Consider the following 12,482-nt stretch of genomic DNA (forward strand, 5'->3'; position numbering starts at 1 on the left):
GAATTAAGCTGCACCATCTACTTACGATCATTCCAGTACGTTTAGCTAAAAAGTGTTCCGGAGAAGAATACGAAGACTGTAGAACAATTAATTTTGTCAGTCACATTACAAGAGCTGTAAACTTCTTCTTCTTCTTTCTGCGCGTCTTGTCAGTCCTGTTCTTGCACGGCCCTGTCCTGCATCACAGGTGTCACTAGATAGCGCCAATGTAGCCGGGATCTTCCTCTTTTTCTGTGTCATGGAGGTCTCCAGTACCATATTTCAGTGGATCATCTTTTCTCTGGCATTCTTCTAAGATGTACATACCATGTTCGCCGTTTATTTTCAGTTGTGGCTACAATATCTTTTGTAGCTCCCATCTGTTCCCGTAACACTTACTTTCTTATTTTTTCTCATCTCGTTACTTCACAATTTCGTTTCCAAAATTCCATTTAAATTACCTTTAATTTCTTCTCATTGACCCTGGAAACTTGCCTCAGTTCAGCATCGTACAGAGCAGTGCTCTCAAACATAGTTTCGTATATGCTCCTTTCTAAATTTATGACGTCGTTTCATTCGAACTAACGGAGTGTAACTGCTTAATTGGCCCCTTTCCTATTCTGTGCTTTATTTCCTCGTTGCTTCCATTTTATCCGAAATTATTGTCCCTAAATATAAATATGAACGGCTACACTTTACTGTAGACCCATCATCCATAACCAGATCCCTTCTTATACCTCCGATAGCCAAGTATTCAGTCTTTGTACAGTTAATTTCATACCCCACTGCTCATATTCTTCTTTAAGCTTACGTAACATATAAGACACATCCTCTTCTCCCTCGGCGAAGATGACCTGATCGTCGACGAAATTTAGGGTGAACAGGATGTCATCACCTACTCTAATTTCAATGTTTTCGCACTTTCTTTTTCAATTTTTCAGTGCTTCGTTCAAAAATGTTTTAAAGAGCAGTACCCTTGACTCAGTCCTTTGCTAACCTTGAGTTTCTGTTCCGCTATAAACAGAGTCTTAATGAGGTTCAAAATGGTTCAAATGGCTCTGAGCACTATGCGACTTAACGTCTGAGGTCATCAGTCGCCTAGAACTTAGAACTAATTAAACCTAACTAACCTAAGGATATCACACACATCCATGCCCGAGGCAGGATTCGAACCTACGACCGTAGCGGTCGCTCGGCTCCAGACTGTAGCACCTAGAACCGCACGGCCACTCAGGCCGGCTCTTAATGAGGAGAACTTAAAAAAAAATGAGAAAAATACTGGGGAAGACAAGTTCGGGTTCAGAAAGGGTTAAAGGACGACAGCTGCCATAGGTTGTGTGAGGATGGTTAGAGGAAAAATTATAGACATGGACATACAGATTTATGTTCTTGCAACTTATATGAACGTATCATTTCAATGTTTGAGGGCGCTGTGATAAGTTTGCAACGCCAAGAGACCGCACATATTTTCCTGTCTTCATCAGACTATGCTCGCAATACCACCTGAAGTATACTGCTGAGAATTTTAAAAGCTGATGGCATAGACGATGCCCGTTGCCTGCACGTTTCGAATCTGACGCTGATTCTATAGTCAGAGGGCATAGAGAGCCTATATTGAGGCTCTCTAAGAGGGCAGTGCTTTCTGCGCCATCTACTGAGCATTGGAGGTACGTGCAGGCCGCGTATGGGAGTGGCGCGCGCACACGGGCTCGCGTAGGTGGCTGGGCTTGGCGGGGAGACGGGGGGGGGGGGGGGGTAGAGGAGTCTGGCGGGGCTCGATGAATAAGCCGTGAAACTGGGGACAGCTGTCATGGGCTTATGAAAACATGTAAATTTGCTGCAGAGTACCATACAGCTTTATTTTGAGGGCAGCAATTGAAATTTCCAGTGGTTGTAACCGCTGTTCGTAATGGAGATATGATGAGAGTGGCCAGTATACGGAAAGAAGAACTTTTTTATCATATTATACTGACTGGAAGATTTACTGCATTTGGTGCCGGACCAAGACATTGTGGATGCTAGTACTTACTGTGTCTTGTTTTCTTGGAGCATATACTGTGTCTTGCGGCTACAAATTACGAGGTACTGAACTGTTATTGTACTCTGCATTCTTTAACTGTGATCACTGTATCACTGTCCTGAACGCTACTCCTAATAAAGCGTGTTGACTGCAGTCGTTAGAAGTATGGTGTTTTCACACCATCAGTAGTAAGAAATATTACAGACTTGATGTGCGCTGCAACTTATTATTCGGCGCTTTAAGAATGCTGAAGGTTAGATGGGTAGATCACATAACTAATGAGGAGGTACTGAATAGAATTAGGGAGAAGAGGAGTTTGTGGCACAACTTGACAAGAAGAAGGGACCGGTTGGTAGGACATGTTCTGAGGCATCAAGGGATCACCAATTTAGCATTGGAGAGCAGTGTGGAGGGTAAAAATCGTAGAGGGAGACCAAGAGATGAATACACTAAGCAGATTCAGAAGGATGTAGGTTGCAGTAAGTACTAGGAGATGAAGAAGCTTGCACAGGATAGAGTAGCATGGAGAGCTGCATCAAACCAGTCTCAGGATTGAAGACAACAACAACAATATTGGATGGTTTTGCGGGACATAAGGCACCGGAGTAATTCGTGCATTGTTGTCACTCAGCATGTTCTGACTGGACGGTTATTAAGCTCTCTTCAATTTAACGAATGGATTTGCTTTCTTCCACGTTGTGAGCTGTCGGTGCAGTTGTGTGGCATTAATGTCTGTTGGTGCATTGGTTATTTGACAAACTACTTCTTTCTTTGAAATAAAAGCCTCCCCTGGATAACTGTTAAGCAGTGACACTTTGTTTTATACTGTTTAAACTATCATGCTAAGTGCGGTTTAGCTGATAACCTCCAAGTTGTTTGAATGTTAATGCACATTAGGTGTGTGGACTACCTCCTGTATGACTTAATAGGAATAGGAAATTTAAGCAATCGCTGCAACTTATTATCATTAGATTGCCAGTTAATGTTAACCTGCATTGACTTAGTTAGAGATAGATTGCCGATCGAATTAGAATTAGAAAACTGAATGCTTTTGAAGGTTTGATCAACATCTTTGCAAGCACATTGTATATGTTAGTGGTCAGAATTTCTTCGTAATAGTCATAAAATAATAAGTCTTGATCGCAAAATAGAAGAAGTTTTATCAATAAAGACTGATTACTTTATTACAATTAAATTTAGAGCGCTGTTAGTCCAAATATATTATCAAAAACCATTGTTCATAATTGTTTATGTGGCGACCATATTGGAGATGCCGGAGCATTACTGGAATTTTCGGAATTATTTGGTGTTCTACAAGAATTTGAACTTAAACATACTAATGTTTGTATTTGAGAAGCTATTTTGCGGAATTATTGATTATTGTGCTAAATGTCTGAAATATTACATGTTAATTAATATTCTGTTTAAATGAGACTGTCTATTCATAACTGTTTCTTGATTGGCAGTTGACTTTAATGTTGTAGATGTTAAATCTTCTGAGTGTTGTTAACCGGTTAACTGATGACATTGTGATGATAACAGATCAAAAATTTATTAGTCAAGATTGTCTTGAGTTTAAGATCATTTGTGGAGCTGAAAAAAATGTGTAACGAAAAGTGCAACATGTATCTAAATTAATTGTTCTCGTCCTAAGGGGAGGGAAGGGGGGGGGGCGTGGTAGGTGAGACTTGAGGCTGGGAAGATAGGAAGTTAATGAAGCAGATGTGCACAAAGCAGAAAGTGACAGAATAGGAAAGGAGGGTCTGTAAGAGATGAGTATTGGAAGGCGTGTAAGAAAAGGCCATACAGGACGCAAGAGGCTTTGTAACTGGACGAGAAAGACTAAAGAGTATATGTACACGGATGATCAGCCAGTGGTGGTGGAATCCTAATTTACAGCTGATTTTGAAGAGTATTTCAAGGATAGCTGTGGAGTATGGAATGATGATAAATATGGGAAAGATAAACAGATGAGTATGAACGTAAAGGAAGTGCCAGTCAACATATTCTTAGACGGAAAAGAGATAGAACACGTAAAATCATTTCCATACCACGAAAGCTGTACAGAAGAAATAAGAGGAGGAATCTATGGAAAAGAGAGCATTTCAAAAGGTGAAGCAATTACTAACAGCTAGAAGAATTTCAATAAAACTGAGGAAAAGACTTGGTAAATGAATGTCCGGACTGTAGTATACGTAGCAGTGAATCATGGACCGTTAATAAAAAAGAAGTAACGAAGAAAACAGGAAGAGAAAGAAGATTGGAAGTGATGAGAAAGAAGATTGGAAGTGATGAGAAAGAGGAAATAATCTTGGCTGGGACATGTACTGCACAGCAACTGCCTGCAGCAAATAATTATAAAGGGAAAAGTGGAAGGAACGACAGGGAGAGGTAAGAAGAGAAATGGAAGATGGACGACATTAGAAATGTAAGAAAATACAGACGAAGTGAGATGCTGTACTAGGGCGTGTTGAAAAGTAATGCTTCCCAATTCTGTAAGTGAAAACTTGTAAAGCCTTTTACTCGTAAATGAAACGAACGTTATTAACATTCTACATCTTTATTCACCGTGTCTACATATGTGTAGACTTTGCCGCTAGGGAGCTCCGAATTGTAGGGTGTAGCATGGCACTGTGTAACACAACTACGACGATGTGTGAGGAACAGCATGCTGTAATAGCGTCTCGAATTCGAAGAGTACTTCCACAAAAGGAGCACCGTCTCTCCTGCAGCATGACAATGGCAGTCCAAACATGAGCGTTGCGACATCTGCAACAGTCCGACCCCTTGGGTTCATTGTCACGGATCATCCTCCATACAGTCCCGAGTTGGACCATCCGATTTTCATCTGTTTCAAAAACTTAAAGAACGCCTTCAAGGACTTCACTGTGATACTGATGAAGCGGTGAAAGCAGAGGTGAGGTTGTGGCTCCATCAAAAGTCACATATTCTACAGCGAAGGCGCTAGCAAATTGGTTTCTCGTTGGAAGAAATGTGTTCGTCACTATGGTGACTGTTCAGAAATAAATACGTAGACATGAAGAATAAAGATGTAGAATGCTAATAAAGTTTGCATTATTGAAAAAATCTTTAACGGTTTTCGCATAAAAAACCGGAGGTGTTACTTCTCAGCACGCCGTCGTACGTAGGACGCTAGAACGAGCACTGGAACAGGGTAACATACAGAAGTAGTCGCATGATATTAGTGGCTATCGAATATGATGACTAATTTAAGATGGGTGTAAGGAAGATTAAGGATTAAGGAATGGTCGACGACGATATTAAAGAGAGAGTACACGCTCGGACTGGGCGAGGATATGGATGGAAATCGGGCACTTACCTCAATCGATTCAGGGAAGCCACAGAAAAACCAAACTTGGAATGCCCGTTGTAGATTTAAACCTACATCCACCTGAATGAGAGTCCAGAGTACAGGTACTGCCCTTCCTCTTTCGGAGGCTCAATATTAAGCACGTGCTCTGCCTCTGGCTAGTCATATTACCATAATTTATTTGTTAAAGCGAAATGAAAATGAAATTTGTGTCTTCGAAGTATTATCTGTATCAATGAAACTCTATCCGCTGCTATAGAGAAAAACCTGTGGAACAGAACTCACAGTCTATTCAAACATCGTTCAGCGTATTAAAAAGATCACTAATTTCTGTAGTCGTTTTTCTACTTTTAATATTTTGTGATGGTGCGTATTTTGAAAATCAAAGAAATGAAATTCGAGAGGATGTTAGCGCAACAGACTAGTGTCTTTCAATGTTCGGGTTTTATCTTCTCGTCACTGAAACGACCAGAGATCGAGCATCAAAGGCATACTTAGTTTTCGCTATACTGAGTTTGCGGTGGGAAGTTGTTGCCAATTGTTCGTACAATCTGTCCTATTCCCAGCCGTAAGGGTTAGAGTTTCTAACCGTATTAGACCCTGGTCTAAGACTTTTCCGTGAAAGTTCTCGCTTGAGGAAGATACACTCTATTATGCCTATTGTTTTTGGTATGGACACTATGGCGTTGTGGCCCATCCTTTATTTCCATTTTTGTCAAATTACCAAATGGCCCAAAGAGAACATCTACAGCTTCCGCAAAAACACTTAATCATTTCCGTATGTTCTATAATCAAGAGTCGATTAGAATGATCTGATTACACTCTGACGTGTAATTTAGTTTATAGGTGTCAGGGAAAATAAGACACAATAACACATACAAATACAAAAATATTATTTTTATTGTTAGCGATTATAGGTGGTTTGGAGGTGGGTTTCATCGTGTTGATACAAACAAATTCCAGATGTAGACAGAAGAACAGAAATTACTTCGTTTCTCCAACAAGTGATTTCTCCATATGGTCCACAGATTTTGCCAAGAGAGCTAAAGGAATTACAGATTTACCTTGTAGTCCATATACATGAAACAAAGTACGTGACGTAGGCAAAATTCAACACATACCAAAGTGTTCAGGCCTAAGGAACGTACAACATCAACTTCAGTCGGAAAAAGTCTCATTTGATGATGCTGATACATCAGCACATATTTCTTGAGAACATTATGCTTTCATATTGTCGTTATTATTTTAACGTCAAAATTTGAAACTGTCACAACAATAATATAAATTGTAGCTCGGTTATGTCGCCACTTTGGCAGTAACTTAACAGTCAGTATATGTAGTATCTCACACCTCATAGTGTCTTAAATTCTGTAAGATGAAAATGTGAGAATGGAAACAAACGTGAATAAATACAAAAAATAGTTTGCATTGATTAATTTGGCATGAAACTCCTAGGCCACAGTACAGTATCTAGAATCCTTTGGTTATGTTTCGTCTTGCTTTTCTTTTCGAGTGTTTAGGTATTGCACTGCAACGGTGGCTTCGTCAACTTCTTGTTACTGTTACCTGCAACATCTTGAAATGTCCTGATAATTGATGCTAAATATTGAAGAGCAACATCAACATGAAAAAGAAGTAATAATGTCTTTGAACATTTACGTATGCAGGCTTCAGCGTCGACCAGTGTTTAAGTGGGGTGTTAAATCTAAAACGTGCTTATCATGTCTTAATTTGTGGATTCCAGGACTGTGTAATCAACTTAATATAGAACATGTATTTATAACAGTAACAATCAGTTACATGAAGCTACTGTTGTGTTAAAACATTGCACTCTACTCGTACCTGGTCCACAGGTAGAAACGACGTTTTAATGGTTGATTCTTAAGTAAACATGAACATAAAACTGTTTGGTATCACGATATTCTCCTTCGATTAAAGTTCAAACTGCTTCAAAGCAACGAAAAGAGTAACACTTTGTGCCATACTGTGTTGGTAGTACCTATATGTTATCAATTACAGAACTGTATGGTCTCTTATAAGGGAAGCGATTGCACCCAGCAGTTTCATCGTTTTCCCACAAGAATACTATTTCGTAGTTTTTATAACTGATTACACGAGTACTGTTTACTTATCGATAGTGACATTTCGTGTATGGCTGACCTTACTTGGCCTGAGGTAATACTCATTACAAACAAGGATTGCTCTCTGATGGAATAAAACGCAATATTTAGCAGTTCCTCCGCATTAGGAATGATGTAATCACGGTCTGTTACAGTCTGATTAATAATGTCTCCTGACTTGTCTGTGTTCATGCGTATGTCAGTTGACAAATACTAGTGATGGAATGTTAAGCAGCTTCAATATGAGCAACTGAAGTGAGCATCAAAAAAGCTGTCCGGACTAAAAAATATAAAGTTCTATCTAAACTAGCGCGGACGGGAAAAAAGACATTCCGAATTCGTGGGATCTCATCACGTTGAGAAAGGAGGGTTTCGCTGAACGTCACTCTACCTTACGGCCCATTTCAAATACGAAAGCGATTGACAGTTCGTTATTGAAGCTGTGAGAGTCGATTCAGAGCGCCGCGTAGTTGAGAGTTATGTTTAGATAATGTACCACGTTGCTCTCTAAATGGGAATTTCAGTCGACCTGTATGATGGTGTTGTTGTTAGTGCCAGAAATTACTGTGGTCTGTCCAGTACATTATTATGTACGACAGTAACAAAGACTTGCATTATTTACTTCAGAAATTTAGGTACTGAAGATACATATTCTGAAGCTTCTTGATTATAGCTGAATGACGGACTACGTCTAGAAACCGAATTCTTTCGTTTTTCTGGCAGTGTTCCAACAGTGCCTTATATCCAGCCGTATCTCACGGCCACTTTCGTTAACTAAAGCATGCCAGGACCCCTGATCCACATTCTAAAACAAGATATGCAGAAGAACCTCTATGGAATTTGCAAAGCAGAAGAGATGTATTGGCAGGTTGAAGGCGTCAGCCAGCTAGTGAGATACATCTAGATATCTCATAAAAGCAGTGCTTGCAAAAGGCCAGGGCCTGAGTTCGAGACCTCGCCCAACATGCAGTTACATCATCTCTGAAAGTTTCACATCAGCACGCATTCCGTTGCAGTCATATTACCATTCCCGTTTCGTTGAGTAGCTAGACCAGCAAAGTAATTTTGAAAGTCTCTGGGAAGTGCTCTAGCCAGCGGCTCGCATGGCGAGCGGCGCCCCATACTCGCAGCAAGCAGTCAACACACCGCAGTGGAATTGAGGTACGCCGTCCTACGCCACGTCGCGTCACGTCACGTGATCTAAAGGTCTCCAGAGCGGGATAAAGCTACCTGCACAGTGTCGTGTTCAGCTTACATGCTTACGCCATACACAGTGGCAACCCTCTCGTTGACGACCTGCGCTGTGATTTGTTGCAGCAATACGACGGACTTGGCTTTATTCACGGACCTGCAATATTTCACATTGTCCATGATTGCCGAAATCGCAGCCATCCAGGTGTTTGTGTTGCCATTCGATCTCTCAGGCTATATCGAAAGGAACGGAAGCACCATTCCAACAGAAAGCAGTAGAGAGGTGAATCATCAAGTCGTAATTGTATAAGTCAGTCCTTAAGACTAAGAGAAAATTAACGAAAGCATTTCGCTGTCTGGCGCAGTTTAAATACGAAGGGTGACTGAGAAGTTATTGGCCCATCCATGAAATACTTGTCGTAGACGAATGTCAGTTTGGCATCTAATAGTACATTCCCTTGCTAGGTTACATACAAACTATTTCATGAATATATTTTCTTTGTTGTTTCAGATATTGGTGTTTGAAGTGTGCAGGGTGCATACACTTTGAAAAATGGGTAAAGAGAAAATGCGTGTGGTTGTCCAGTGTGGCTGAAAAAGGGAATTATGCACAGGAGATTCATAATGACATGATGAAAGTATTAGAGGAGGATGATCGATTAGAATAAAACTATCAGCATCTCAGAATCTCTCATTTATCTTGCCTGTCTTTTTTCCTAATTGATCGTCAACCATAACACCTCCCGATCATGTTGGTTAAAATTATTAGAGGAGGATTTCCTTTTCTGTTCCACAATGGAAAAGTGAGTGGCGGAATTCAAGAAGGGCGACACCTCTGTCCCAGGTGCACCTCACAGTGGAAGATCAGTAACGGCTAGAGCGGAGGAAAACGTCACTGCAGTCCACGATATCATATTGGAAGACCGTGTGTGAAAGAATGTTATATCACTCAAAGAGTGGGCATTTCTCAGGAACGTGTTGAACACATCATAAGAGTTGCACTTGAGATGCACGAGGTCATACGTCGAATGGTCCCAAGAATGTTGACAGCAGAAAAGAAACACCAGACAGACGCCATGTCCGCCGAAAATTCGACTCTTTTTGAGGCAGACAGAGTGACATTTCTCCAACGTCCTGCCACAATGAATGGAACATGGGTTCACCATTTTCAATCTGAATCGAAGGGTCAATCTAAACAGTGGGAAAGCCCACCTTACTCATCCCCAAGAAGTTCAAGTCAGTCACATCAGCTGGAAAGATGATGGTCACTGATGTTTGGGGACTTGATGGGTGTTATCCTGGCTAAACACCTCAAGAATGGTGGAACAGTGAATCGAGCATATTATGCAGCTCAGTTAGTGCGTTTGAGGTTGACCATCGAAGTGAAACGCGTTGGGATGTTACCAAAACGAGTACTTTTTCATCAGGATAATGCACCCACAGAGACATGCGTCACTGCGATGTCTATCATCTATTACTGTGGCTTCGAACTGGTTCAGCAACCACCATATCCATCCGATTTGGCCCCCTCTGACTTTCATCTGTTCCCTAAGCTGAACAAACATACAAGGAGGGTATAATGGGCCTGCAGCATTTATGTGTAACACCAGAAAGGGGCTACGTTGAAAAATAGCCATAATCATTTAGACAACTGACAAACTTTATTGGGTGGGCTGAGAACTTATCCGTCACCCCCCGCGTATCTTAAAGTTTCATAATCTCATTATAGAGTGAAAGTTATGGATATATGGGTTATCTGGTGATACTGGTCGCAGAAAAGCGATCTGTCAATTCCTTTCCTATTTGGAATGATGTTTATAACCTCTAGAGCAATACGAGGACAGCTAATTTAGAGTAGACCTGAGGAAGCTGTCAGTGACCACGGACCGTATCTGCGGTTACCGATATCGGAACTGGATGCACCCCGATGTATTTTCTCCCCAAAGCTGCGGGAAATCCAGTGTGCCAGTAGAGAGCGCGACAGCGCACATCTTCGGCACGTACTGAAGCGAGTGTCGGCGCTGTCGCGTAGTCTACGCTAAGCGACGTTCGCGACGCGCCGGAGGATAGGCCTTCATAGCCGGTAGCTGGCACTGCTGCGGGGGTCACTTGGTGGTGTGTCGCGCCCACGCAGTCCGCTGCACTTGCGACATGAGCTCGCTGCGGTGCGGCACTTTCTCGCTGGTGGACCGCGTAATGGACGGAGGGCCGTTGGCCAGCGGTCGACGCTGCGGCGGAGGGGTACTCTGGTCGTCAGTGACTCGCAGAGCTGCCAACGCTGCGGAGAGCTGACGAGGGCCCGCCGTCGGGGAGGGACCGCCGCCTCCGCCTCCGCCTCCACTCGCGGCCGGGTTGGTCGCGTCGTCGGCGGTGACGGGCACGATCACTCGCAGCCGCCCGTCGGCGTCCGTCGTCGTCAGCGTGCCCACTTGGGACAGCGGCTTGATGAACTGCGACTGCTGCTGCTGCGACGGCGTCGGCGGCGACGAGTCGTCGTCGCCGGCGCAGGGCGACGAGCGGGTCAGCGACTCCTGTTGCGAAGGGAGGTGCGGCTGGCGGTGGCCGAGTACCGGGGAGCCGGAGTAGGAGGGCGGCTGCGACAGGCGCTGCTGCTGCAGCTGCAGCTGGTGGTGCGCGAACAACGGCGACGGCGGCGCTCCGCCCGGGTACAGCAGCTGTTGGTACCGGCTGAGCGCCTGCAGCCTCTGCAGCAGCTGCTGCTCGGCTGGCGTGTAGCCGTACGGAGAGCCGAAGGCGGTGGCCGGGGCCTGCAGCAGCGAGCCGCGCGCGCCGGGGGCCCCCAGGTAGGCCGCAGCCGCCGCCGCGGCCGCCGCCTCCGCCTCCTGGTAGTCGCCCGCCATCGGCGCCGACAGGTAGTCGCACAGCAGCGGCAGCGGCAGCTGGATAGCCCAAGGAGCACGGACAGAGACACACACATCGTCTGGATTAGCCACGTGCGGCTCCTCTGGGCATACGCCACTCAGTACTACAAAACAGTCAGGACCGTGCAGAGATAATTTGAGTCATGTCACAGTGGGGAGATCCTCTTGCAGTGAGCAATGCAAATCAGATGAGAAGTGGACGGTACAGTGGTACATTGTGCCCTGTGCTGAAGACGTGTCTACGGTGTGGACCAGATACATACGTGGGCGTTCAATAAATAAAGCAACATTATCATTCAACTGAAAATGTGAGGCATTTGTTTGTGGGACATAGTGGAACATTCCCCCTTCAGCCTCCACAGTTTCATGAGATTCTGGTCGGTGGCGGCCCTGGAACTGGAAGCAGTTAATTCCATAAATTATCTGGGAGTAGGCATTAGGAGTGATTTAAAATTGAATGATCATATAAAGTTGATCGTCGGTAAAGCAGATGCCAGACTGAGATTCATTGGAAGAATCCTAAGGAAATGCAATCCGAAAACAAAGGAAGTAGGTTACAGTACACTTGTTCGCCCACTGCTTGAATACTGCTCAGCAGTGTGGGATCCATACCAGATAGGGTTGATAAAAGATGTAGAGAAGATCCAACGGAGAGCAGCGCGCTTCGTTACAGGATCATTTAGTAATAGCGAAAGCGTTACGGAGATGATAAATGAACTCCAGTGGAAGACTCTGCAGGAGAGACGCTCAGTAGCTCGGTACGGGCTTTTGTTAAAGTTTCGAGAACATACCTTCATCGAAGAGTCAAGCAGTATATTGCTCCCTCCTACGTATATCTCGCGAAGAGACCATGAGGATAAAATCAGAGAGATTAGAGCTCTCACAGAGGCATACCGATAATCCTTCATTCCACGAACAATACGAGACTGGAACAGAAGGGAGAACCGATAGAGGTACTC

General features: G+C 43.6%; 1 protein-coding gene across 1 annotated transcript in view; it reads right to left on the minus strand.

Moving 5' to 3' along the window:
- Window positions 1–6,212: 6,212 nt before the first annotated feature.
- LOC126188668 (carboxyl-terminal PDZ ligand of neuronal nitric oxide synthase protein-like) overlaps window positions 6,213–12,482 on the minus strand; it is a 982,042-nt gene continuing 975,772 nt past the window's right edge. Inside the window, exon 10 of the mRNA XM_049930273.1 lies at window positions 6,213–11,541. Coding sequence (XP_049786230.1) covers window positions 10,747–11,541 — 795 coding nt within the window. The 3' untranslated portion in view covers window positions 6,213–10,746. The remainder of the gene's footprint in view (window positions 11,542–12,482) is intronic.

Source organism: Schistocerca cancellata, chromosome 5, assembly GCF_023864275.1.
Source record: "Schistocerca cancellata isolate TAMUIC-IGC-003103 chromosome 5, iqSchCanc2.1, whole genome shotgun sequence".
NCBI lineage: Eukaryota > Metazoa > Arthropoda > Insecta > Orthoptera > Acrididae > Schistocerca > Schistocerca cancellata.